At 38.1% G+C, this 27,523-nt stretch overlaps 1 protein-coding gene across 4 annotated transcripts in view; it reads right to left on the bottom strand.

Annotated features, from left to right (window-relative positions):
- The window catches only part of fryl (furry homolog, like), a 60,075-nt gene that overhangs the window by 18,908 nt on the left and 13,644 nt on the right, over nt 1–27,523 (bottom strand). For 2 of the 4 annotated variants that reach the window (XM_077717952.1, XM_077717953.1), the window contains exons 3-41: nt 25,082–25,293; nt 24,358–24,411; nt 23,115–23,254; nt 22,926–23,022; nt 21,787–21,866; nt 21,138–21,218; nt 20,870–21,038; nt 20,162–20,254; nt 19,576–19,674; nt 18,734–18,835; nt 15,435–15,479; nt 14,437–14,540; nt 14,201–14,309; nt 13,664–13,750; nt 13,184–13,355; nt 12,988–13,120; nt 12,808–12,915; nt 11,864–12,104; nt 11,608–11,781; nt 11,428–11,514; nt 10,527–10,795; nt 10,242–10,452; nt 9,282–9,406; nt 9,142–9,199; nt 8,333–8,424; nt 7,991–8,163; nt 7,116–7,276; nt 6,938–7,048; nt 5,434–5,588; nt 5,253–5,352; nt 4,694–4,862; nt 3,809–4,077; nt 2,646–2,786; nt 2,407–2,572; nt 2,244–2,328; nt 1,287–1,399; nt 1,059–1,209; nt 261–364; nt 3–185 (exon numbers count right to left, since the gene is read on the bottom strand). In XM_077717952.1, coding sequence (XP_077574078.1) covers nt 3–185; nt 261–364; nt 1,059–1,209; nt 1,287–1,399; nt 2,244–2,328; nt 2,407–2,572; nt 2,646–2,786; nt 3,809–4,077; nt 4,694–4,862; nt 5,253–5,352; nt 5,434–5,588; nt 6,938–7,048; nt 7,116–7,276; nt 7,991–8,163; nt 8,333–8,424; nt 9,142–9,199; nt 9,282–9,406; nt 10,242–10,452; nt 10,527–10,795; nt 11,428–11,514; nt 11,608–11,781; nt 11,864–12,104; nt 12,808–12,915; nt 12,988–13,120; nt 13,184–13,355; nt 13,664–13,750; nt 14,201–14,309; nt 14,437–14,540; nt 15,435–15,479; nt 18,734–18,835; nt 19,576–19,674; nt 20,162–20,254; nt 20,870–21,038; nt 21,138–21,218; nt 21,787–21,866; nt 22,926–23,022; nt 23,115–23,254; nt 24,358–24,411; nt 25,082–25,293 — 5,223 coding nt within the window. The remainder of the gene's footprint in view (nt 1–2; nt 186–260; nt 365–1,058; nt 1,210–1,286; nt 1,400–2,243; nt 2,329–2,406; nt 2,573–2,645; nt 2,787–3,808; nt 4,078–4,693; nt 4,863–5,252; nt 5,353–5,433; nt 5,589–6,937; nt 7,049–7,115; nt 7,277–7,990; nt 8,164–8,332; nt 8,425–9,141; nt 9,200–9,281; nt 9,407–10,241; nt 10,453–10,526; nt 10,796–11,427; nt 11,515–11,607; nt 11,782–11,863; nt 12,105–12,807; nt 12,916–12,987; nt 13,121–13,183; nt 13,356–13,663; nt 13,751–14,200; nt 14,310–14,436; nt 14,541–15,434; nt 15,480–18,733; nt 18,836–19,575; nt 19,675–20,161; nt 20,255–20,869; nt 21,039–21,137; nt 21,219–21,786; nt 21,867–22,925; nt 23,023–23,114; nt 23,255–24,357; nt 24,412–25,081; nt 25,294–27,523) is intronic. The other 2 variants (XM_077717954.1, XM_077717955.1) reach the window with 1 other exon arrangement.

The raw sequence follows: 27,523 nt of genomic DNA, 5'->3' as shown, positions 1-27,523 counted from the left end.
ACCTGTGAAGTGAAACTCGGGCGGAGGTGGCTTGACTGTGAGCACTCTCGTTTCATTGAACTCCCTGTTACGGAGAAGCACCATGGCCACACCCGGAACACTGCTGTTGGCGCCCTGGACGATGAGTAGATGGAGCAAGAGGCGCTTGCAGTGCTCGTAAACCTCCGGGTGTTGATGGTCGAACCCTGATGAGGGGCAGGTGTACCGTAAGCACCAATTAGGAGGTCAAGGGAGGTTAAAAAAAATGGAAAGGAAAATACCAATAAATATGGCGTGCAGTAGGAGATGCAAATAGGCACTCCATTCCACTTTAACGCCATGATCCACAATGAGGTCGGTTAGGAGGATGACGGCGATGTTACATCTGGAAAACAGCAGGCAAAATTGATTTTTTTTGGACTAGTCAAGAGTTTCAAGATCACATAGCTGATTAGGAAATTGACACTATAATGTTTTATTTAAAACCTCAAGTCCATATGTGTCAAAGTGGAGGCCCGGGGGCCAAATCTGGCCCGCCGCATCATTTGTGTTGCCCGGGAAAGTAAATTATGAGTGCTGACTTTCTGTTTTAGGATCAAATTAAAATGAAAAGTAGAGATGTATATTAAATGTCCTGATTTTTCCCCTTTAAAATCAATAATTGTAATTTTTTAATATAGTTTTTCAGTTTTTTTAGTACAAAAATCATTTTGTGAAATCCAAAAATATATATATCAAAAAGCTAAAATAAACATTGTTTAGGTCTATAATTTCTTCTGTGTCTGTATTGCTACAGCAGCCAAAGAAATTTCCCTAATACGGGATGAAATGACGTTCTAATCTAATCTAAAATAACAATTGATATTTTGCCGCATTCAGTTATTTCTGCCTGGCCTACCGTATTTTCAGGACTATAAGGCGCACCCTCAATGAATGACATATTTAAATTTTTTTCCATATATAAAGCACACTGGATTATAAGGCGCCCTGTCAATTTTGTAGAAAATTAAAGACTTTTAAGTGCGCCTTATAGTCGTGAAAATATGGTAATTTATTTCTCAACAGTTTCTTGGCCTTACCTGTGCAAGGCTACTGCGGGGGCGTTGTTCTCCGGCAGGTAATCCACTAGCGGGGACCAGCAGCCTCCCGTCGGTGGGAAGGGGAGAGGCTCCGGACGGTTGTGATCCATCACCTTTAAGCGCCAGTTGGCGTAAAGCGGCATAGAGTCACCTAGATAGCAAGTAACAAATAAAGTGAGTTCAGGAAATCGTTTGCATTGACGGACGGCGGCGGAATTCCGTGCTTACTTTTCTCTTCTTCGTAAGAGCCGCCTGAACTGCTGCTGTAACGAGACTCCAGACGGTGATGCTGGCGGTTGAGGTTAGTGTTCAGACCACCGTAGATGTCTAGGTGTGTGTAACTGCAAAACATGCAAACATTGTTAGCACTGAGATGCTAATTTGCGCTCACTGAAATCACTTTGGCTGGATTAAACCCATTGGGTGGAGTAAGAATGTAGATAGAAAAGATAATAGCGCTTGTGATTTTTTATAGACTGCGTAGAATGACTAAGCGCCGGAATAATTAGCGAAGGGAAGATTACGAGTCCGAAATTATCACTTATTTGGGTCTTTTTCCGAGAAAACGCACCTTATAGAGAACCACTACTAATTTCGTCATACACAGTTAATGGGTATGATGACAATTAGGCTTTTGTTGTAAATGATGGTGGCAAAGCCTATGTCCAATTATTATTATTGTTATCCAGATTTACTATATTTTCTCGCATATTAGCCACCCCCACATATAACACCGACCCTTAAAATGGCCTTAAAAGCGTTGAATTTTACAATTTCCCTCACATAAGACACTCCCCCGATTCACAATTTTCACCTTCATATTCATGGTTTTAATAACTTTGAAGGGAAAATCAGTTTATATTCAAACCAGTCTAGTTTGTCATCCCGAGGTAAGATTGCAGCGCCCTAAGCGAGCAAAGGCAGGTACAAGTAAGTGAGTTTTTTCATGTTTTATGCCAGATACTGTTTAATTTTTTCTCTAATTTCATTCCTAGACATCAAAATATTTTGTTCAGTGTTTTATCTGTTTATCCGTTCTCTATTATGAAAAAAAAGACCGTTTATTCCTTGTTACCTTGCAGTTTAGTGCATATCAGATCTAATTTTTGCACATATAAGCCGTCCCCTTGATTCAACCACCATTTTTTAAACGAAAAATTACAGCGTAATATCAAAGTTTTATACCTGTCCTCCATGTTTGAATCTTTGACCTTGGCGTCATGGTGACCATCGTGCCCCGGCATTATCGTATTGCTGCTAGATGTCGTACCTGCGGGACCACAAAGACGTAACAAGACTAAACGTTAAGACTTCTGGGAACTGTAAAAGTCAAAAACTCGTGGCTAACCAGCGACTGAAGGTATCTTGTAGCTGGAACTGATACGATAGAAAGGCGGGTTGTCCATGTGTGCCACGGCCGAGCTGACGGGTTCCGTCAACTCCAGTTCGCTCATTAGCTCCTCCAGAAGTTGCATGGTCTTGTCGCGACCCAGATACACCACTACCCGCTTCACCTGTAGACACCAAGGACGGTTTTTAGGGTGGGTGTGGCCAAAATACCAGCAGTTGCACAAGAACTGGACTGACGTAGGGCAGTAGGCTGGGTTCACTGCTGACTCCGGACATGCTTATGAGGAAGTGGAGAATGATTTTCAGGTTCTTTGGCCAGCTGTCGGCTAACGTCGTCCACACGTTCTCGATCTCCGACCAAGCGAACTCATCCCCATACTGCGATTGGACCAAAAAAACAAAAAACAAAAATGGTGATAAACCTGTCACTCTCCTATTTTACCTCTACAATGGTACCTCGACCTACGATGAAAATTTAGATTGAATAATTCGCCCGCGATACCATCAAAATTTGGAGATGTGACCAAGCCAGGTGGCCATGACATGAGAGGCTGTTTATCATTGTAGCGCACTGTCTTTTTTTGCCACATCTCTTTCGTGTATAACAGATATCTACGAGCACTGAAGGATTTCTTCAGATGAGTTTTGACCAGGAAACGCAAAATACACATGCAAAAAGAGGGCTTTCTGGGTAATGAAGTATACTTGCGTACACAACACCAATAGCCAATGGCAGCCTTTCTCAGAATAAAACTTCATTACCAACAATCAATACATCTATGTACATCTATGTGTATGTGTATGTGCTGATCTATATGAATGTGTATGTATATGTATATATATATATTTCAGCAAAACGCTTATTTATTTATATATGTATTTATTTTATTTATTAACTTACTTATTACCTATCTATTTATGTCTACAATGTATTTTGCTGTGTCTGTATTCTCACCCTCTTGCTACTGTGACAATGAAATTCCCCAAAAACTGGATGAATAAAGTTATCTAATCCAATCCAACAAGCTCATTTAATTTTATATTTATTCATGTATATATTTATTAACTTACTTATTACCTATCTATTTATGTCTACAATGTATTTTGCTGTGTCTGTATTCTCACCCTCTTGCAACTGTGACAAAAAAAAATCCCGAATACGGGATGAATAAAGTTATCTAATCCAATCAATACGTAGGTAAGCTCAGCTGTTTAGAAGAAATAAAACATCCAATATACTGGTTTTGGTGTTTTTTTTCAGAGGGGTTGGAACCAATTAATTTATTTTTAGTTAATTTCTATGGGAAACATTTGCTCGAGTTAGAAAAAGCTTGACATACAGTCCCGGAATGGATTAAGATCATATGTCAAGGTACCAATGTAATCTGAATCCAACCTACCTTGGCCGTCATAAACATGAGGTTGTTTAGCACCATGGTGGTGGCTTGGGGCGAGCCCCATCCCTCTCCACGTAGCCATCGCCGGCTATTGACCATCATTATGTCCCCGTCCTGTGAGTCCTCGTCCTCCTCTCCGCTGCCGGGGTCATCCGGACGGCGCGTGGCGGGCTTGAAATCCACCAACTCCACGTTGTTCATCCAAGGTAGGAGGTAGTGCAACATCACCTGGCGACCGCCGGGATGCGCCGTTTGGATCCGCTGGCTCACCTCTGTGTTGTCAGTGGATGGGAATTGTTTCAAAGTCAATCACAAGAGGTTTCACACTCTACTTAGAGAAGTTATTTAAAGCACATGTGTCGAAGTGGCGGCCCGGGGACCAAATCTGGACCACTGCATCATTTTGTGCGGCCCGGGAAAGTAAACTGTCACGACTACAAGGCCTACCCTCAATGAATGACACATTTTAATTTTTTTCCATATATAAGGCACACCGAATTATATTATATTATCTATTTTGGAGAAAATGCAAGACTTTTAAGTGCGCCTTATAGTCGTGAAAATACGGTATATTACATTTGTTGATTCTCACCCTTTTAAATCAATAATTGTATCTTTTTAAAATCATTTTTTTCAGTTTTTAGTTCAAAAATAATTTTGTAAAATCTAAAAATTTATACTGAAAAGCTAAAATAAACATCGTTTTAGATCTATAAAAAAACGGAATATTCAGGGATTTTAACCCAGTCCTTTTAATCCATTTATATAAAAAAAAATTAATCTAAATATTATATCTAAAATGGTCCAGCCCACGTGACATCAAGTTGACGTTAAAGTGTCCCGTGAACCAACCCGTGTCTGACACCCTTGATTTAAAGAGACAGTGACCTGAGAAGATGGGCAGTGTGAGCTCTGGGTACGTTCGGGCCAGTTCCTCGGACAGCTGGTAGTATGACACAGAGTAGAGATGCGGTAGCGGTGAGGGCGTCGTCAGGATGCCGTCCGTTCGTAAGATTTCCAACTTGTGGGCGTAACGGAAGAACTTGGGTTCGAGAATCTGCAAATGAGGATCGAAAAAACATTGGGTAAGAAGCAATACACTTAATTAAACTTAATCTAATAATACTAATTTGTCAAATAGTTTTTAAAGATATTTATTTAAACTTGTAATTTAATAAATACAGTGATGCCTTTACATGAGTTGAATAATGATGTTTAACCACAATTATTCACATTGTTCGCCTCTTAAATTAAATTCTCCAGATAAAATCAATGGAAAATTCCATTCAAGCATAATACAGTGTCTCCTGTATATATGTATTTGGCCACTAGACGGCAGTACTACAATGAAAAGACTTGCAACGTTCATCATTTCAATTAAGAATCAAGGACGCAATTTTTTTTTTTAAACAAAAGCTATCATATAAATATAACAACTCTTTCATACCTGTAACAGTTGCATGGCCACCTCATAAATGTCCCGGGAGGAGTCAGCGGCCTTGAACAAAATCAAGTTTAGTAGCACCACAGTGTCAAATTGATAATCCCTGGAAGTATAAGAAAAAGAAGTGGAATAGAGGCAACTGAAACCAAGTCAGGCTGTAAAGGATGAGCCCGCCATTTCCAACCTATTATGAAAGACGTTGGCGATGGCCCTGAAGCATCCTGAGGCCACGCGACGGGAGCCAGTGTAACAGCGATCCACGGCCCAGAACATCAAGTTACTCTGGTCCGGGTTTAACTCAAGCAGCAGCATGACTGCCTCGCAACCCAACTGGTGAACCTAAAATTGAAAGGACAAAGCACACCATGTAAACCATGTGGGTCAAAGTGGCGGCCTGGGGGCCAAATTTGGCCCGCCGCATCATTTTGTGTGGCCCGGGAAAGTCAATCATGAATGGCGACTTTTTGTTTTAGGATTAAATTCAAATGAAGGGTATAGATGTATATTAAATTGTAGTATTTTCCCCCCATTTAAATCAAAAATGGTCATTTTTTTAATCAAATTGTTCAGTTTTTAGTTCGAAAATCATTTGATAAAATCTGAAAATATAGATTAAAAAAAGATCAAATAAACATTGATTTTCCCCCTTTTAAATTAATAGTCATTTTTTAAATATTTTTTTTCAGTTTTTAGTTCAAAAAATATTTTGGAAAATCTAAATATATATATAAAAAAAGCTAGAATATACATTGTTTTTTCTATCTATAAAAAAAGGAATATTCTGGGATTTTAATCCAGTTCTCTTAATCCATTTATTAAAAAAAATTGAAATATTATATCTAAACTTGTCCAGCCCACGTGAAATTAAGTTGACAGTAAACAGATGAATGTGTAAAATCTGGGTAAAGTCCGGGCTGAAAAGCCTTGGCAGTACTTCTGTGCAACACTAGAGGGATCTATGTGTACACGAGTATGACCTTAACTTCCTGGGTTAGGCCAAGCAAAAGTGACATGCTCATTTGACATAGCACCTATGTTATGCAGTTAGAATGCATTATGTAACCACATTGTTCTTTGGGCTATTCTATTCAGTCACACATTTAGTGCAGAGAGCCATGTGATGAACAATCAAAATGCATATTTTGTCTAAAAAAAATGTTTTTCTTAGTCTGTTAATTTTAAGAATACTGCATTTTCTTGCCTATTATCCATTGAATTTGACAATTTCCCTCATATAAGCCGCTCCCTGAATCACACATTTTTACCTCCATATTTATGGTTTTAATATGGAGTACAAATGTGTTACTTTGAAGGGAAAATCTTAAGAAAAATCATCGCACCTGCTATTTCTGAGATACTATATGAATCATAAGTGAGTTTTTTTCACATTTTACGCAAGATACGTTTTTCTTCTTTATTTTCATTCATAGACGTCAATTTTGTTAAGCGTTTTATCAATTTATCTTTTCTCTATTTTGAAATAAATGACCGCTTTGCCCAGATTGTCTTGCAATATAACGTTTTGTCCATGTCGTCTTTTTATGCGCATATAAGCCTCACCCTCAATTCAATTATCATACAGGTAATATGGGAGAAAATACAGTAATAGTTCTGTTTTTGCGTTCTAAATAGCATTAAGGACTTTCAATGTTGTTTATATCAGTGGGATTGCATATTAGATATCTTACTTTCTTATCCTGTGAATCCAAAATGTTGTCCAACCACTTGTAGAGGTATCCATCAGAGGAAAGGCCGACATTGTCGGCAACAGGTCCGCAACACAAGACGGCAGACATAGCCTGGTAATAAAACGTGATAAACTGTTACACCTTTACTTTTGGGGTCACTTGCCTCCTCGTCACGTACCTTTAAGGCGCAATACTGATGTCGGTTGATCTGCATGTTTCGATCACTGTAGCGGTCTAATGGTGTGAACATGATGCTGAATGGACCGGCCCAGTGGCTGAATAGCATGAAGAGGCTATGTCGCAGCGACTGTTGCGGGAAGATGCTTCGACGCTGGTGCACTAGGAGGGACCCGAAGAGTATACGTCAAATCCGGCACGCCGCATCATTTTGTGTGTAAATCATGAGTTCTGATTTTCTGTTTTAGAATCATATTAAAATGATAGATATAAATGTATATTATATTTCCTGATTTTCCCCCTTTTAAATCAATAATTGTCAATTTTTAATCTTTTTTTTGTGTTTTTAGTTCAAAAATCATTTTGTAAAATCTAAAAGTATATAAAAAAAGTTCAAATAAACATTGTCTTAGATCTATAAAAAACGGAATATTCAGGGATTTTAATCTAGTTCTTTTAATCCATTTATAAAAATTAAAAAAATCTAAATATTATATTTAAAATGGTGTGGCCCACATGAAATCAAGTTGACTTTCTGTTTTAGGATCAATTTAAAATGAAGAGTATAGATGTATATGAAATTTCCTGATATCCTCCCTTTTAAATCAATAATTGTCATTTTTCCATCTATTTTCTTCTGTGTTTTTAGTTCAAAAATCATTTTTCTAAATCTAAAAATATATTTAAAAAAAGCTCGTATAAACATTGTTTCAGATCTATAAAAACCTGAATATTCATGCATTTTAATCCAGTTCTTTTAATCCATTTATAAAAATTCAAAAAAAAATCTAAATATTATATCTAAAGTTGTCCGGTCCACATGAAATCAAGTACAAGGATAGGGCTTTTTTGCAAATGGGAAAAAATGACTGATACCTGGAACATTCTGGATGATGTTTGCTACCAAGGCGCTGAAGTGACATCGAATATCCTTGAGCGTGTCCGAGTCCTTGTCGTTTTCCGCCTCCAGAAGTTGACGGGTCATGTCCACGTATTCTAGCAGCGTGCTGTTCAGAGAGTGACTCTCGCCATCGAGACCCCCACTAGCTCTGCAAAAAGTGTATAACAGGTATATAACCCAACTTTGAAAGCCTTATGCTGAAATTGTCTTGACCGGGAGTTCTCAAAAAAAAATGATTTTATCCTTAGAAAAAAAATGTTTCTGATGCAATACTCTTGAGAACCCCCGGTGTTGATCTTTATTTGTGAATTCAGTACGTTTGACTGATGACACCAGCATCAGCCAAGAGCTCGAAAATCCGGACCAGCTGGACCCTGAGGATGTCACGGCGCCTGCGTCGCTTCATGTTCTGTCAAGCAAAAAAATAAATCATTTTTTTGTTTTGAACTAAATAAAACTATATCATAAGCTAGATCACAGGTGTCAAAGTGGCGGCCTGGGGGCCAAATCCGACTCGGGTTGGTTCGCGGGCCGCATTAACGTCAACTCGGTTTCATGTGGACAATTTTAGATATAATATTTAGATTTTTTTTCTTATAAATGGATTAAAAGAACTGGTTTAAAAGACTTGAATATTCCGTTTTTTATAGATCTAAAACAATGTTTATTTTAGCTTTTTTATATATATTTTTAGATTTTAGAAAATTATTTTTGAACTAAAAACACAGAAAAAAATGATTAAAAAATGACAATTATTGATTTAAAAGGGGGAAAATCAGGAAATTCAATACACATCTATACTCTTTATTTTAAATTAATCCTAACAATGTTTATTTTAGCTTTATATATATATATATATATTTAGATTTTACAAAATGATTTTTGAACTAAAAACAGAAAAAAAATGATTACAAAATGACTATTAATTTAAAAGGGGAAAAATGAGGACATTTAAGATACATCTATACTCTTCATTTGAATTTGAGCCTAAAACAGAAAGTCGGCTCTCATCATTTACTTCCTCGGGCCGCACAAAATGACGCGGCGGGCCAGATTTGGCCCCCGGACCACCACTTTGACACCACTTTAGATCTATAAAAACTGACGATTTAGCATTAATACTTACTTCAGGTCTTCTCTCCAGAGCTTCTTTTATGATGGGATTGAGCTCCTCTATCAACTCTCTGTCAGAGAAGCCAAAGTTGCTAACGTTAGCAGGCGCGACAGCCACATAGGAAGGAAATCATTGTGGAATGTGACTGGTACCTGAAGGCCACGAGGTTGGTCCTGCCAAGCCCCAGCACCAGAGACTCCGTGATGTCCATGTTTTCGGAGCGCATCATGGGAACGATGTGTTTGAACAGTGAGGAAGGGGAGGGTGTGCCCACAATCTGCCAGGAGAAAAATAATAATCATATTTTATTTGCATGGCAACGGCACTCGTAACATAACATAAACAAATTTAATTGAACATGTGTCTCGTATCTCAAGAGAAATATTTGCCCAATATTTTACTAGTATATCAAAAGTGTGTCTCGTATCTTAAGATATATATTTGCCCAAAATTTAACTCGTATATCCAAATTTGTCTCGTATCTCAAGATAAATATTTGCCCGAAATTTTACTCGCACATCAAAATTTGTCTCGTACCACAAGATAAATACTTGGCCGAAATTTTACTCGTATATCAAAAATTGTCTCGTAACTCAAGACAAATATTTGCCCAAAATTTAACTCTTATATCAAAGTGTCTCGTATCTCAAGATGGATATTTGCCCGAAAATTTACTCGTACATCAAAATTTGTCTCATATCTCAAGATAAATACTTGCCCAAGATTTTACTCGTATATCAAAAATTTGTCTCGTATGTCAAGATAAACATTTGCCCGAAATTATACTTGTATATCAAAATTACTCTCGTATCTCAAGATAAACATTTGCCCAAAATTATACTTGTATATCAAAATGTGTGTCACATCTCAAGATATTTATTTGCCCGAAATTTTACTCGTATATCAAAATTTGTCTCGTTTCTATAGATAAATATTTGCCCAAAATGTAACTCGTATATCAAAATGTGTCTCATATCTCAAGACAAATATTTGCCCGGAATTTTACTCAATTTTATCTCAAATTGCTCATATGTCGGGAGCACTCGTATGTCAAGATGGAAAATTGAAGCCAGGACTGGCCGGTGTGGGGCAGCGCGCTAGGCTTCCCCTACCTTGGAATCGTAGCTGTAGCCGCTGTCCGGCGTGGACGCCAGCGTCTCGGACGGGGAGCAGCGGACGGAGCCCGAGGTGGACGAGGAGGAGCACGTGGGTGAGGACGACGAAGAGGCCGAACTGCAGCACAGGATCAGGTAATTCCGCCACAGGCTGACGTAAGAGTCGTTGCCGCTCAGGCTGTTTACTTTCTTGGCATTAATGGGGCTGCTGCCGGGTGGCAAAAAAACACACGGCGTCAACGGTGACGTCCGGCGGATTGACGGACGGGGCGGGGCTCGTACTTGACGTCGACTTGAGGAGACAGCAATTGCAGGCGAGTGTAGGCAAACATCCAGGCGTAGTTGAGCGCGGTAGGGCAATGTTTGGGGAGGTTCTCCTGGCGGAGGTAGCTGGACAAGCTGATGACCCAGGGGTCCTGACCCTGGGTGACGTGTGCAAAGACCCAGATGTGCGACGGGCTCACTACGTCGAATTGGTGGCTGATGGGCGACGAGCTCCACTCAGCCAGCGACTGGAGGTCGATGCCGCTGGGGCAGTACAGCAAGTTGGTCTGGGGTTTCACAATGAAAAAAGACAATTTTCACATTTTGACAGCCTCTTTCTTTGTGCCATTTACAACTCAGTATGATCTCCTTTTTCAATGCTTTACAAATAGTGCAGACTGTTCTTTTCTGTTTAATGAAAAAGAGCACGTATGTCAAAGTGGAGGCCAGGGAGCCACATCTGGGCCCGCCGCATCATTTTGTGTGGCCCAGGAAAGTAAATCATGAGTGCTGACTTTCTGTTTTAGGATCAAATCCAAGTGAAGAGTATAGATTTATATTCCCCCATCCGCCACATTGACACGTGTGCAATATTTTAGAACTTACTTAGCCGGGATGTGACCTGTTATACATTTATATTACTATTTACCGGATTTTCATGACTATAAGGCGCACTTAAAAGTCTTAAATTTTCTCCAAAATAGACAGGCCGCCTTATAATCCAGTGCGCCTTATATATGGAAAAAATGTCATTCATTGAGGGTGCGCCTTATAATGCGATGCACCTTATAGTCGTGAAAATACAGTGTTTTGTTTGTTTTTTTTAACTGGAAAAACACACTTTGTGGAGTAGCACCACCAATTTCGTTATACACATCCGTGTATGATGAAAATAAATGCTTTTGATTTGTGTTTTCACCTGATCAGCACCAGTAAGATGTATAAAGCTCTCCAACACTGACGCACTCAATCTGTCCATGACATCTATCGCCAATTCCTCGTCACCCTAAAAAAAGTGCAAGAGAAAAATGCTCAAAATCCTCACCTAACTTGCAATGGCATTTAAAAAACAAACAAAAAAAATCAATAAATCTATAACCTTGCCGACGCCTAGAGCGGTATGCAGCGCCCGGACCTCCTTCAGGACGTTGACGGCCAGCCTCCGTGTGGCGGGGCGACAACTACATAAGACCACCACGGCCAAACCTTCCACCACGTGCAGCACGCCCAACAACGAACGTTCCGTGGAGAGAGAATGGCTGCTGCTGGAACTCTGTGGACGACATCTCGAGTTTAAGGGACGGAAAAAAGTGGAAAAAAGAAGAAAGAAAATTGAGCTTGGGTATTGGACTGACCGGTACGTCGTGGCTCCTGTTATTATTGCTCTGGGCCACCTGCCTCCATTGGCTGATAAGCTGAAGGAGCATTTTGACGGAGTTGTCCAGCAGCGTGGGGTGCACGTCAGTAACCTCGCGCATGATGAAGTAGACGAAGCCCGACAGGACGTCTTCGCGCCATTCGGGGAAATCCACCATGAGGGCCTGAAGGGAAGTGAAGGCCAAGCCTCGGAGTTCCTCGTCCATGTGGATGGTCAACCTGAGAAGGTGGGATTGTTCATTTGCCGGTTGGACGAAAAAAATCATTGTCTTTGACAAGGGTGTCAGATTTGGGTTGCTTAGTGGGCCACAATAACTCCATTTCAGGTGGGTTTGGACCATTTTAGATATAATATTTCGATTTTTTTTGTGTCAAAGGTGCGGCCTGGGGGCCAAATCTGGCCCACCGCATCATTTTATGTGGCCCGGGAAAGTATATCATGAGTGCCGACTTTCTATTTCAGGATCAAATTAAAATGAAGAGTATAGATGTATATTACATTTCCCCTTTTTAAATCAATTGTAATTTTTTAATTCATTTTTTCTCAGTTTTTAGTTAAAAAAACATTTTGGAAAATCGAAAAATATATACAAAAAAAGCTAAAATAAACATAATTTTAGATCTATAAAAAACGGAATAATCAGGGCATTTAATCCAGTTCATTTAATCAATTTATTAAAAAAAATCTAAATATTATAACTAAAATGGTCCACCTGAAATCAAGTTGAAGTTAAAGCGGCCCGCAAACAAACGTGAGCCTGACACCACTATTGTAGACTTTAAATGCGCCCTATGCTGCCCCAGTTATTTATCGCCTAATAAGAACAATTGCAATCTTTAATAAGGGAAGCATATTGGCCGAGTATGACAACATCTCCAAACTGGAATAAAAAAACCCTCTCCCAAGTCAAACGAGACCTACTTGGCAAGCAGCTCTATGAGATCCTGTCTACTCATGCCATCAGGAATCAGTCTTGGAATGGCGGCCACACACGTGCGGAACAAGTCGATCTTTGGCTTTCTCTCCCCCCTGTTGAGAAAACCCACTCCAGTCAAAAAAATAAAAATGGAACACCAACATCAGCATGCGAAACAAACATACGTGATCATGTCTTCTGGTTCCTTGTTGGACATTTGGACACTGGTCATGCTCATGGAGCGTCCCACCTCCTTGTCCAGGTGTCTCAGGATGTTATCCAAGGCCTTCCGTACTTGGGGGTAATACAGGGACATGCCTGCGAGTGCAAATCCGAAAAGGCCATCAATGTGAGCCAAAAAATAAGAAATGTCAAGCCTACCTATGACTTTTGCTTCTTCGTCAGTGAGAGTCGTGTTGAGGAAGATCTTTTTAACACGTAACGTGTTCCCGGAGGGCATGATGATGCTGGTGGTGGGCATGGGGGGCTCGCTGTCCTTCTGTTGAAGGCTGTTGGCGATTACCAGAAAGGCTCGCAAGCCGATATTCATCCTCTGCGTCAGAGTGGAAAACAGGAATCAAATTTTCACGACTTAATAGTCAAACATTTTCTCCAAAATAAACAGAGCGTCTTATAGTCCAGTGCGCCTTATATATGGAAAAAAATTAAAATGTGACATTCATTGAGGGTGCGCCTTATAGTCCTGAAAATACGGTATTTATAAAAAAAATCTTTATTGAGAAGCAGTACCAATTTAGTCATACACAGTTTCTGGGTATGATGAAAATTAGGCTTTTATCGAGTCAATCATGATGACAAAGCCTAAGTCCGATTATTATTATTATTATTATGATTATTTACCTCTGGGTTGATTGTGAAGGCTTTGTGAAACTTCCCCACACACAGGAGGTCGTAAATGATCTCCTTCATGGCGAAGTCCAGTCTTTCCTAGAAAGTGGAATCAGTTTAAAGCACAGGTGTCAAAGTGGCGGCCCGGGGGCCAAATCTGGCCCGCAGCATCATTTTGTGTGGCCCGGGAAAATAAATCATGAGTGATGACTTTCTGTTTTAAGATCAAATTCAAATGAAGAGTATAGATGTATATTAAATGTCCTGATTTTCCCCCTTTTAAATCAATAATTGTCATTTTTTTATCAATTTTTTCCAGTTTTTTTGTTCAAAATTTATTTTGTAAAATCTAAAAATATATTTTAAAAAAAGCTCAAATAAAAATTGATTTAAATCTATAAAAAACTGAATATTCCGGGCTTTTAATCCAGTTCTTTTAATCCATTTATTTAAAAAAATCTAAATATTATATCTAAAGTTAGTAAAGGGTTTAAAGCAAAGGGATAATAATAATAATAATAATAATTCTTGGTGTCATTTCTGTGGTACCTGAGCGATGAACTGGATGATTCTGACAAAGATGTTGAGAGGCGTGTCTCGAGGCACCACACTGCGAGAACCTTTGGGGAAAAGTGCTGAAACGATGCTGAGTAGTCGACTAGGACCAAGAAAAGAAAGAGGCACGTCATGTTTTTGGTTATATTTACTACCACAGGATATTGGTTTCTATCATTAAGAAAAACATTGATATAGATCTTTGGTAGTAGTTGAGATAAAGTGCTGACCTCTGTGTGACAGTGTTGCTCTCACACTTGATCCTGATGATGTAAACCCACAGCAGCCTGTAAAGAGACTCCAAGGCCACACGGGACATTTTGGGGTCTTTGTTCTGTGGGAGGAAAAACAGAAATACTTTATGAACCAGTGAATTTCAGCGCATATTTTAGAGCACGTGTCAAAGTGGCGGCTTGGGGGCCAAATTTGGCCCGCCGCATCATTTTGTGCGGCCCGAGTAAGTAAAGCCAGCTTTCTGATTTAGGATCAAATTAAAATAAGGATTATAGATGTCTATTATATTTACTATTTTTCCCCTTTTAAATCAATAATTGCATTTTTTATCCATTTTTTCTTTGTGTTTTTAGGTCAAAAAGCATTTTGTAAAATTTAAAAATAAATATAAACATTTTTGGTTTTCCACTTTAATATTGAATATCATTTAAAGAAATAGTTTCCATTTGAAATGAAAAGCAAATGATTATTAGATGTTTTCCCTTACTAAGAAATAAAAAGGTCAAATAAACAGTTTTATATTTATAAAAAAACTGAATATTCAAGGCTTTTAATCTATTTCTTTTAATCCATTTATAAAAAAAATCTAAATATTATATCTAAAATGGCCCACATGAAACCGAGTTGACGTTAACGCGTCCCGCCAACCAACCTGAGTCTGACACCCTTGACTTAGTTTAAATTTGTTTTTAAAACATAAAAAAAAAGAAAAAGAGAGAAGGAGCAACAGCATGGGCGTCAAACATTTCAAAAAGGTCCTAAACCCCAATAAATGCTTCTTAGCAGGAGCTAAGCTAAGCCGACTTGAAAGAAGCGTTTGGCCCCGAGATGGTAGCACGCATGACTACACTCAACATTGCGCTTTCACGCGCGTATATTTCCACTGGGCACTTTCATCATGCAAATGTCAACACGCTTAGGCCGTCAGACGCAAAGAAGCTTCCTTTGGATTCCACGAGCGGCCGCGACACGAGCATGGCGCAACGCCACTCACCTGCAACGTCTCAATCTGCTTTCGGATGCTGTTGTTAGACGGCATCTGGAGCGGGTGGACGGACGGATGTGGGAAAGGAGGGGGAAAAGATAAACGTGACAGCAGGCAAAGAATGAAAGTTGGTGGGGAGAGTGAGCACACAGACACAAACATGCAAGTTATAAACATAAAAAAAAGAGATGAAAATAATACCTGGCATGCTACAATACTCGCAAAAATGTCATGTTAAAAGCACGTGTGTCAAAGTGGCGGCCCCGGGGGCCAAATCTGGCCCGCACATCATTTTGTTTGGTCCGGGAAAGTAAATCATGAGTGCCGACTTTCTGTTTGATGCAAAAAAAAGTTGTAAAAACTAATGCAGTGCTGATGTGCTGTGGCCTGCAATTAAACAAGTCGCGTGAAGAGACAGCAGAAGACAGAATGGAGATGATGTGAATACAAGAAAGACGTAGTTGGAATTTTGAAGTACAGTGGAAAACCCAGAAATGAACCATTTGGAAGATAAAAACTCAAATAAGCCTCAGAAACCAAATACTGTATTTTCACGACTATAAGGCGCACAAAAAAGTCTTACATTTTCTCCAAAATAGACTTATAATCCAGTGCGCTTCATATATATGGAAATTGTTATCACCATAAAATCAAATAAATCAGTTGATAGGGTACACCAACTCTACTATTTTCCCGTAGAAAAAGTACTGCGCAGTGACTGCTGGGATATATAGTTCTTTTGTCAATACACCCAATGGATTGTAGCCTGTATAAATTGACATCAACACAGCTTTACGAAGCATGGAAGACAGCGTTGGAATAGTAATGCTAGATATTAGCTAGCTACTATTTGCCTGGCTGCGTCTATAAAAACGGTACGTCCTTTGTGTGTGTAAAATACAGAAATAGCACTCGTTATTGACACTGCGGCTAAAAATACGATGCGCCGTATAGTCGTGAAAATACAGTATTCATTTCTTTCTTAAATTGTTTGAGGCCGTTTAATGACTTGGAAGTTAATCTATTGCTGTGCTTCAGACTTGGAAGTTCCACTGTAAACAAAACAAAAAAGTTAAAGAAAAATGGTGATGGAAAGAAATGCTAGAAATGAAAAAGCGAGAAGAATTGAGAGTTTTAACAGTGTGGCAAATCTAAAAGCGGACCAATTGCTTGTCGTTGATAAGGATGTCGGGTGGGGGTGGCTTAGGGCAATGAAATGGCAATTACTACTTGACCCGACTTGTGTTATTTTATACAAGGCTCTTGAGTTTATGACAAATGATGCCTTTGTTCTGTGTCAGATTCTTGTGTGGCGTTCCCATCGCAGGCAAAATTCCTCCCTCCGTTGTGGCACGCAAACACAATGGCAGACCCAACCAATGCCCTCGTGTTTGGCGCAAAGCTAAGCGTTGACATATTGGTAAAAGAAAAAGGCAAATTGCTGATTTGGCCTGGTTTGGTGGGGGTCCTGTGTCAATTTATGAGCCACTTGACTCGGTCCACCGAAGTCTAAGGTTAGAACAAGAAGCCATTATTTTGTAGTTTTGTGATTAGGGCTAATCGGCTTATTTAGAAATCAACTTTAATTTTACATGACTTTGTATTAAAGGTTTTAGCTCCAAAGGTGCATTAAAAAACATGGACGGCAACTACATTTGAATTTGCATGCTGTATTTTCTGGAGTATAATGCTAAATTATTTTTCTTTTTTTTTTGTTCAATCGTAAAAAACATTTTTTAGGTCAACAATTTTCCTAAAAAAATACTTGATCTATAAATGGATTATTGTTGGCAACCTTAATTTTAACATCAAAAAGACCACATAAAATGTGTGTGTTAATTAGACTGTCTGTTTTAAGTCAACTTTGATGCCACAGAGTTAAAACCAAAATGAAAAGAGGGGAATAATCAGACATATAATTTCAACAACAACACTGAAAATCAACTAAATTCCGAACAAATCAACCGATTGTAATTTGTTACCAAGTCCAAAGATCAAAACAACGAGCCAAGATCAACACACTAAACAATCTCCTCAAAGATCAACTCAGGTATGATTGGACCTAAAGTCACTGATTTGAATGGCAGAAAAAATGATTTCACTGATTTCTGACGGGAAGTTGACAGAACTGACTTGAAACAGCACTTTGAAATCCAATTGTTAGCAAATTTGCACCCCCCAAAAAAGTATTTTAGAATCTTCAAGTTTCCTTCACAGCGACAGAAATTCAACCCATTTCAACTGGGAGTCATCAATTTCACATTCATCGTCGTCAATGACAGCTCATGAGCTAAAAATCCATGAGTCCACTTATTGCGCTAAATTTAGTTTAGTACCTAAAGCACTGAATCACGCTTTTTTTCCCGCCCTAGATGAACAATGAGCGTATTATCATCCCATTTTTAATCAAGTGCTATTCCTGTCCAGATCTGCCCCCACAACATAATGATCTCTAAGACACGGCCACGAGGCACACCAGTCACAACAAGTAAGGCCACCCTCTAATCCAAAGGTGTCAAAGTGGCGGCCCGGGGGCCAAATGTGGCCTGCCGCATCACTTTGTGTGGGCCGAGTAAGTAAATCATGAGTGCCAATTTTCAGTTTTAGGATCAAAAATGAAGATTAGAGATGAATATTAAATTTTCTGATTTTTTCCCCTTTTAAATCAATAATTGTCATTTTTTTATCAATGTTTTTGTTTTTCGTTCAAAAATTATTTTGTAAAATGTAAAAATATATTTTAAAAAGCTAAAATAAACATTGTTTTAGACCTATAAAAACGTATGTATGAATGTATACTAAATTCCCTGATTTTCCCCCTTTTAAATCGATAATTGCTTTTTTTTATCCATATTTTCTTTGTTTTTAGTTCAAAATTCCTCTGGGAAAATCTAAAAATATATTCTAAAAAAAGCTAAAATAAACATTGTTTTATTCCTATAAAAAACTGAATATTCAAGGATTTTAATCCAGTTCTTTTAATCTATTTATAAAAAAAAAATCTAAATATTATATCTAAAATGGTCTGGCCCACATCAAATCGAGTTGACGTTAAATCGGCCCGCGAACCAACCCGAGTCTGACACCCCCTCTAATCCAATCAACAGCATCGAGTTAACCATCCCAACAATGAAAGAACGAGAGTCACGCTGTTGCTTTTCATCACCAAAATACCAGCGCGGGATAAATGTTACAGTAGTCACGAGGATTCCAAAGTGAATTAAGCATTGTGGAGCCCTAGTGTTGCAAAAAGACTCCATGAGGTCTTTGTTTTGGGGATGGCTGACATGTCGGGGGGCGGGCCTTACCTTGAGGTGCGAGAGGCAATTTTGCAGGAAGATGTGCCAGTTGTTGAGGAAGAACTGTTTCTGACTGACACACAGCAAGCAGGTCACCAAGGGGTACAGGGCCTGGGTAGGAGGGGCCAGAACAAATATATCAATGGATTCATTTTTTTTTGCATGATTATTTGGAAAAAATATTGTTTACAGAGATTGTGTATGGGTCTAAAAACAATTTAAATGGTCTTTTTTTCCGATTTTTAGATGTTGAATCTAGTTTTTGTGAATACGTTTAAAAAAGACTGAATTTTCTTGTATTATCAGTACCAATAAATAGCATTTAATGAGTTTATTGTAAATATTATAATTGCTTTTGTCCATTTTTAAATTTAAAAAAATCTAAGGATATAAAGGACATTTTCTTTTTTTTAATAAATAACAAATGAGTTAATAGCAGATAAACAAATGGGAAAGTCCAATAGCCCCCTTTAAAATAAACTATATCTTTTCGAATAAATTTGCTCTATAATCCTCAAATTTAAAGTTCTTTCATGAATTTTTTTTTTTAAAAAAATGTATATATATTTTTTTAATTTAGAAAATATATATCAGAAAAGTTGGGAGGGGAAACATTATTGTAGTCTAGATATTTAAAAAAAAAAAGATAAAGCAAATATTCTGATATCTCTAGTCAATGAAAACCAATGTAAATCTTAATAACCAATTTGCAAACATCTGTTCAAGTGCTGGAAAACAATAAATAACACGATTGACATGAAAAATCAATAAATGGGTCAATTAAAAACTGGTCTGGGGCACCCTTAATAGATATCATTAGACACTAACTGAAGGTGCAAGTTCATACGAACCAAAGAGTGCTTCTTTCTGGAGCTAAGGTCAAACGTGGTCTGGTAGAGCTTCTCCACAAAGTTCTTCAGGCATGGCACGTTGACTTCATTTTTCACCGCCTGGAGGACAAAAACAAGAAAAAACGTATTAAAGCAGGATGTGGAAGCAAATACAGTGTTCCCTCGGTTATCGCGGTTAATGGGGACCGGAACCACCCGCGATAAGTGCATTTCCGCGAAGTAGGGATTCCTCTTCAAAAATGCTTAATTTGAATTTAATTCCCCCCCAAAAAAAAAAAAAAATTATTTAATTTATTTTTTAATTTTTTATTTTTTTAACCTTTTTTTTTACCCCCTGTATACAGTACACCATATATAATACGGGTAGAGAGAGTGAAATTCATGTTATAACAAAAAAAAAACTGTAAAATATGTTGTTTCAATGTAATATTTGTATTTTTTTCCCAAAAAAATCCGCGAAGCTCTGAGTCCGCGGTAGCTGAACCGTGAAGTAGCGAGGGAACACTGTAACACAATTAGACTCCGAAGGGCTTTCGTCCGAGGAGGGGAAGAACAAAGACGCGGGAAAAAAAGTGTCTTGACTCACAGCGGCGACGGGGATTAGGATCTCCACAAAAAGGCCAGCAAGGGCATGTTTTATGTCCTTGTCCTTGACTTCCAGGAAGTACTGGGCGCACTCCTACGGAGACAAGCAGGTCAGGCTTGAGACAAGTAACAACAATGTGGGAAGATGAATGTGAATGTTGATGGTGACCATTCTTCACTAGATGCATTTTTCCCACATCCATTAGGACTCTAAACTTGCGGTAGCACGACACACAATCCCTTCTGTGTAATAACTTCTGGGTGAGGTAACATGAATAATAATAATAATCTGGACTGCCATATCAGTTTGTCTGGCATTGGAAAGTAAATCATGAATCCTGATTTACTGTTTTAGGATAAAATTTAAATGAAGAGTATAGATGTATATTAAATTTCCTGATTTTCCCCCCCTTTTAAATCAATCAGTCATTTTTGAATCCGTTTTTTTCATGTGTTTTTAGTTAAAAAATCATTTTGTAAAATCTATTAAAAAAAAATATAAAAAAACTAAACATTGTTTTAGATGTATAAAAAAACGAATATCCAGGGCTTTTAATCCAGTTCTTTTAATCCATTTACATAAAAAAATCAAAGTATTATATCTTAAATGGTCCTGCCTACATCAAATGGAGTTGACGTTAATGCGGCCCGCCAACCAACCGAGTCTGATACCCTTGCAATAACCTCTTTTGTAATATGGAGAGATCACCTGCATGAAGAGAAAGGAGGCCTCAAAATCCTCCACGGGGTACATTTTGACCCGGAAGAATTTCATCCCCATAATGAGGCTGATGATGCTCTGCACAATGTAGGGACTCTGCTCCTTTTTCCGCAGCTCGTCCAGCTCGGTGTTGAACTTTTTCGTCACTGCTAAAAACCTGGAAGGAAATTTTAAATACGATAGAAATTCAAATGAACGATTGGCTGTGGTTTCACTTTTTACAGCGTTATTTTTTTATTTTTATTTTATTACTAACTTGGACTGTGTGAGAACACCAATGACCTCGGCATACAAGTCTGCAATGATGTGCACGTTTCCTGTGTTGGGGCCGCAGTATCTGCAATGACAAAAAAATAATAAGACCATTGTACCTAATGGTAACCCAGTGAACACAAAATCCCCAAAATAAAATGTAAGGTTGCTTATTTTATATTTGACACCCCTGGACTAATTCATGCGATTATATATAATATATAAATATATAATATATATGTATGTATATATATGTGTGTATATATAAATATATATATGTATATATATGTGTGTATATATATATATGTATATATGTGTGTATATATAAATATATATATGTATATATATGTGTATGTATATATGTGTATATATAAATATATATATGTGTATATATGTGTGTATATATGTGTGTATATATGTGTGTGTATATATATATATATATATATATATATATATATATATATATATATATATATATATATATATATATATACATAATTTTTTTGAATGACAAATATGGCATCTATGCGAGAAAATACAGTAAGTGAAGTATAATACAATAAATGTCAACTAAAATATATTCTGACAATATTCATGTCTAGGTTAAAAAAAAACATAAAACAAGGAATCACCAAATCGGTTTTTTTACTCACCCCTCTTTGTGTTTAAAGTGCTTAAATGCCAGGTTTAGAACTTCGTGTACTAAAGCATCTGGCACTGGATGAAGTGGAATCTGTGTCAAAAACAAGCAAATTAGTCCTATTAGTTTGCACTGATACATTTTTCTCCTCTTTTTTTTTATTTTTGATTTCGCATTGCGACATTTCATTTCCTCCGGGAGAAGAGCCAAAGGCAAGTTTGAGCCGGTCTCCCGGGGGTACGGCTTTGGGAATGTTGCTTCTTCAAATTTTGGACCGTCTCCTCTGGCCACATACCAAAGCTAGAAATGTAAGAAGTGTTGATTTACGAGGCACCCCTTCCAGGGAAAGGCCCCCCGTTACAACAGTAGGGAGTATTTTCGAAAACAATTAAGTTTAAGAAATACCGACAATCATTCATTTTTTTCCTGTGAGGTATTCATAGATAAAATTAATAAGCGGTATAATTAATGACCTGAACAACATTGACTGAAAAGAGACAAAACCTGTTTGACATCTCCTGCTTTGGTGATACTTAAAATCTTTGCCATTTTATCACACCGACTTCTGTTCAATGGCAAATGAGAGAAGCGTATTTTACGGATTATAAACCGCCCCGAGTATAAATCGCAGCAATAAAACGCATAATAAAGAATGAAAAGACACGGAAATGTATTTGATAAATTCCAATGTGAATCCAATGATGAAAAAATGTGGATCAAATAATTCGCCCTAGATAATTTTAGTTCAATAAAACACATTTTATTACTATAACACCCCTAGTTATGCATTACTTTGTTAATAGATGGCGAATTAGAACAAATAAAACATTTTTTTCCAATCCAATATCCTGTTTTGGTGTTTTTTTCAGAGGGTTGAAACAAATTAATTTGTTTTGAGTTCATTTCAAACGAGAAACGTTCGCTCGAGTTACAAGAAGCTTGACAAACGAGCTCAGTCCTGGAACAGATCAAGCTCGTATGTCAAGGTATGGTCACATAGCGCTTAAACATACTTTTAATGTTGACTAAAACAAGCTATTTGTTTGCACCGACTCACTTTCATGTTTTGGCAACGTTATTCCGGTGAAAAAAAACATGTTTTAAAGCCATACATCCCATAAACCAGTCAATCAATACAGCAAGAATGCTTACCCGTTTGAGAACTTCCACGGACACAAGGCAAAACATAAAATCTATGGCTAAATCCCTCCTCTCTACAAGGTAGTCTTTATCCCGATGCTGTTCATCTCTGAAGGGATGGCAAAAAAAAAAGTTACCAGATAGAAATATTAAAAATATATACATATATATATATATATGATCAAAACAGTTGGTTCTTACCCTTTGGATTTTGTGCTGGAACGAGGCCTGTACTCGTAAGACTCGTCTTCGGTACCACTCTGACGGCGGTACCAGTCGAACAGCGTACGCAACAGGGAGGGCAAACAGTGTTCGGCTATGGAGCTCATAGAGCTTATTAACTGAAGAAAACAAATAACAACAACAACAACAGGGTGAAAAAAAGCCAACATGAACAGGATACTCACATTCACTCATTAAAAAACCTGCAATTTGCGATATTTAGTCCCTAATAGAGACCTCCAGATTACATCCAATCATGAGCCTTAGTGTCAAACTCACAGTACAGTACATTCTTCAAATGTTTTCATTCCTTTCTCAAGGCATTGACATATTTCAGTTTTTTTTATCAGCAGAAACATTCCGTTTAATAAAATGTGACTCTCATAAAACTGTCAAAAAAAAATCATGCGACATTTTCCTGAAATCAAAATTATGATCTAAGTAACTGGTGTCAAAGTGGCAGCCCGGGGGCCAAATTTGGCCCGCTGCATCATTTTGTGTGGCCCGGGAAAGTAAATCATGGTCAAAAAGCATTTTGTGAAAAATTGAAAAATTAAATATCTAAAAATATTTTTGGTTATCCACTTTAATATTGAATAAAATGTTTTTAAAAAATGTCTATTCTGTTTTTTATAAATCTAAAACCATGTTTGTTTTAGCTTTTTTCCATATTTTTAGATTTTACAAAATGATTTTTGAACTAAAAACTGAAAAAAGTTATTAAAAAATAACAATGACAGATTTAAAAGGGGGAAAATCAGGAAATTTAATATACATCTATAACCTTAATTTGATCCTAAAACAGAAAGTCAGCACTCATTATTGACTTTCCCGGGCCACACAAAATGATGCGGCGGGCCAGATTTGGCCCCCGGGCCGCCACTTTGATACATGCGCCAAACAAACTCAGAAAATCCGACCTAAAATGGCACAAGCGGCCAAATATGCACTGTGGCCAGCCAGCATTTTAGCGGCGAGGGATGACACAGCGCTTCCAAGCCGTATATATTCCCCTCATCAGCCTTGTGTTGCTGTGAACAAAGCTCTGCGGCGGGGCCCATTGTACGGGCGACGGGCCGCTGAATGGGGCATTGATTGGCCGCCATTCGGAGGTGGGGGGGGGGGGGGGGGGGGGGGGCTTGAAATAGTGCGCACAAGCGCAGGATGGACTTGGCAGGAGGGGAGGCGGCTAGCTAGCCAAGTGACGCACTGCCGCACTAACCTGGTCAAATTGTGCATCCTCTCCTCTCTGAAGCGACCGGGACAGAGGTTTCTCCTGGAACACATAAAAATACAAATTAAATAAATAAATACAAGTAATATCATTCATTATTTGTAGTTTAGGGTCAATTATAACATTTTTTATTTTATTTTTTTTAGTTTTTTAAATTGGTTAGCAGTGATGGAGATGGACATCCCATTCATTTGAACTGGGAAGACTGGCATTGAATGTTTATCTTTCGGTGCAATTGGCAGTGTAGGATTAGATATATATCGCCGTCAAAGGCAGCCAATCGGGTAACAGATGTTTGAGAAGTGTGCTCAATTGTATAGATCATATATATTAGTGTTAAAGTGGCGGCCCGGGGGCCAAATGTGGCCCGCCGCATCATTTTGTGTGGCCTGGGAAAGTCAATAATGAGTGCCGATTTTGTGTTTTAGGATCAAATCAAAATGAAGAATATAGATGTATATTATAATTCCTGATCTTCGCCCTTTTAAATCGATAATAGCATTTTTTAATCCATATTTTCTTTGTTTTAGTTTAAAAATCATTTTGTAAAATTTTAAAATATTTAAAAAAGCTAAAATAATAAACAAACAACTTTGACACTTGTGCTGTAGTGTCTATGACGGTCATAGCAAGGAATTTATGTAATCGATATTTCATAGTTATGACCGTATATTGAAGCATCAGGGGTGCCGGATCAAAACGGGACACTCACCAGCGGCTCGGCCATCACCATCTCGATCTTCTTCTCGGCCAGCACGGCAAACTCGGCGAACAGGCTCTTGATGACGAACTCCCCCGGCTTGAGCTCGGGGTCGATGGTTATGACGGACATGGTCGCGAGGTTGTGTTTTTCCCACGGGGGGGACGTGGCCGAGGCTGGGGCGCGCCGTCTACTCACGCTGTTGCTGCTGACCGGCGCTGAAGCTGCGGGGAAAAAGACTGAGGTTAAGGGTCGTCAAAGGACACGGCAGATTCTCATGTATAAAATCAGTAAAAAAAAATAAAACAAGAGCAGCCAAAAGTTTAAAAGAAGTCATATTTCACAGTAAGTTAAGATAAGTTTCAGGTTTTGTGTTGCTTTTTAACTAGTTTAGCAGCAAAGTGCACCAAAATAAAGCTTGATATTTTCAAATACCGTATTTTCACAGCTATACGGTGCATCGTATTTTTAGCCGCAGTGTCAGTAACGAGTGCTATTTCTGTATTTCACACACACAAAGGACGCAACGTTTTTATAGACACAGCTAGGTAAATAGTAGCTAACTAGTAGTTAGCGTTACTATTCCAACACTGTCTTGGATTAAAAAATGACAATTATTAATTTAAAAAGGGGGAAAAAAATCAGGAAATTTAATATACATCTATACTCTTCATTTGAATTTGATTCTAAAACAAAGTTGGCACTCATGATTGACTTTCCCGGGCCGCCACTTTGACACATGGGAAACAAATTCATACGCGATAACATTGTAATGAAACTCTTAACAAAGGCCCACATGCAACTTGACCCAACCAAGTAGAGCAATAATAAGGATTTACTATTCAAAAGAGTGGAGGGACCCTTACCAAACCAACACATTGTCGCGCGGTCATAACATTGAATGGTTTGTGAAAGAGTTATGTGACAGTGGTGGCACAACTCGCCATTTGGACAACACAATGTGAGCGGAAGGCAACAACAAGGAGTAAGCTTGTACTTCCCCTGGCAAGTAAAAAGCTGCTTTTCTCTTTTCTGGCAGTTTTGTCCAAGAGAAAGAAACTCAGTGGTTAAAATATTCCCCGACAAACGTGGGGAGCTTGACAATTCTTATGGCCGTTACTTGGCATTTCAAAAGTTGGGTAATGTGGATGTATTTGCTTTTTATAACTTTCTCATAATAATGTTTTTGTCATCAATGGCCCAGTTATAAGGCATTTTTTTTAAATTTTACACAAAATAGTATTTTTTCCAAATTTTGTTCTAGCGATTTTTTCTTTGACATTTTTTTGTTGAATTTCTGCTATTTCGGCCCACTTTTGTTTATTTTGTCTATTTTTTGCAATTTTTAAATTTTCTTTTAGGACTTTTTCTTTTAAATTTTTGCTGAATTTCTTCCATTCTGGCCAATTTTTGTTTATTTTGTCAATATTCTTTAAAACCACAATTTTTCCATATTTTTATCAGAATGTTTTAGAGGTTTTTGTATAATTTCCCACGGGTTTGTATGTTAAATTTTTTGCTTTTTTTAGTTCTTCGGGGGTCCATTTTTTTTTATGCCTACTCGGCTATGAGGTCCTATTTTTGTCAATATAATATTCAATTAAACAAACACAGACAGCAGTAGTTAATACCAAAGAAAGCCATATTTTGTCAAGTTAACCACTAATAATGCAATTTTCAACTACACATGTCAAGAGATGACAGTCAGATGGCGAAACTCTCAAATGAAAACCAAGTGGTGACATACTAGTTCACTCATAAACAACCTTAAAAACATCTCACAAAAGAACATCTTGTCCACATTTTCTATAATAATCCCATTTTATTTGTATTTTTCTTGGTATGATGAGCACACTGTGTGGTACTATGGTGTCTTAGTTGACTGTGGTCATGATGGCCAACAGCACAGAGAGCCTTTCAAGCCATCTCCGTTATTGTTTACTGTGCTGCCATGATGTCACACAGCCACCCTCTTCCCTAATAACCAATCAGAGCTGTGGATATCCTAATCTTTCTTCTGCCTGAGGCCAACTAGAAACAAATGCACCAGTTCTACACTTGTCAACAACAACAACAAAGAAGAAGAAGAAACCCAAGAAAAGCATGTCGATGCCCCCCTCTCATCACGAGTTAGCTGCCCTCTTTGGGACATGCCGATCATATGTGGCATTCCAAACTTTTATTCTTTTTAAGGCATGACCTCCAACTGGGAAAAATGCTCATCCTGGGTACATTTTTCAAATTGTGCCTATAGAGTATTTAATGTATTTGTTAATGAAATTGTTTGTATTTGACACATTTAATATATATTTTTTTACCTCATCTAGTAAAATGGGCCATGAAATGAAACTGTTTTTACCCCAAACATTTTAGATCACTGGTGTCAAACTAGCGGCCCGGGGGCCAAATCTGGTCCGCCGCATCATTTTGTGAGGCCCGGGAAAATAAATTATG

The sequence above is a fragment of the Stigmatopora nigra genome, chromosome 5 (assembly GCF_051989575.1).
Source record: "Stigmatopora nigra isolate UIUO_SnigA chromosome 5, RoL_Snig_1.1, whole genome shotgun sequence".
Taxonomy (NCBI): domain Eukaryota; kingdom Metazoa; phylum Chordata; class Actinopteri; order Syngnathiformes; family Syngnathidae; genus Stigmatopora; species Stigmatopora nigra.
Note: the sequence above shows the minus strand (reverse complement) of the source record. Positions and strands in the feature narration are given on the sequence as shown.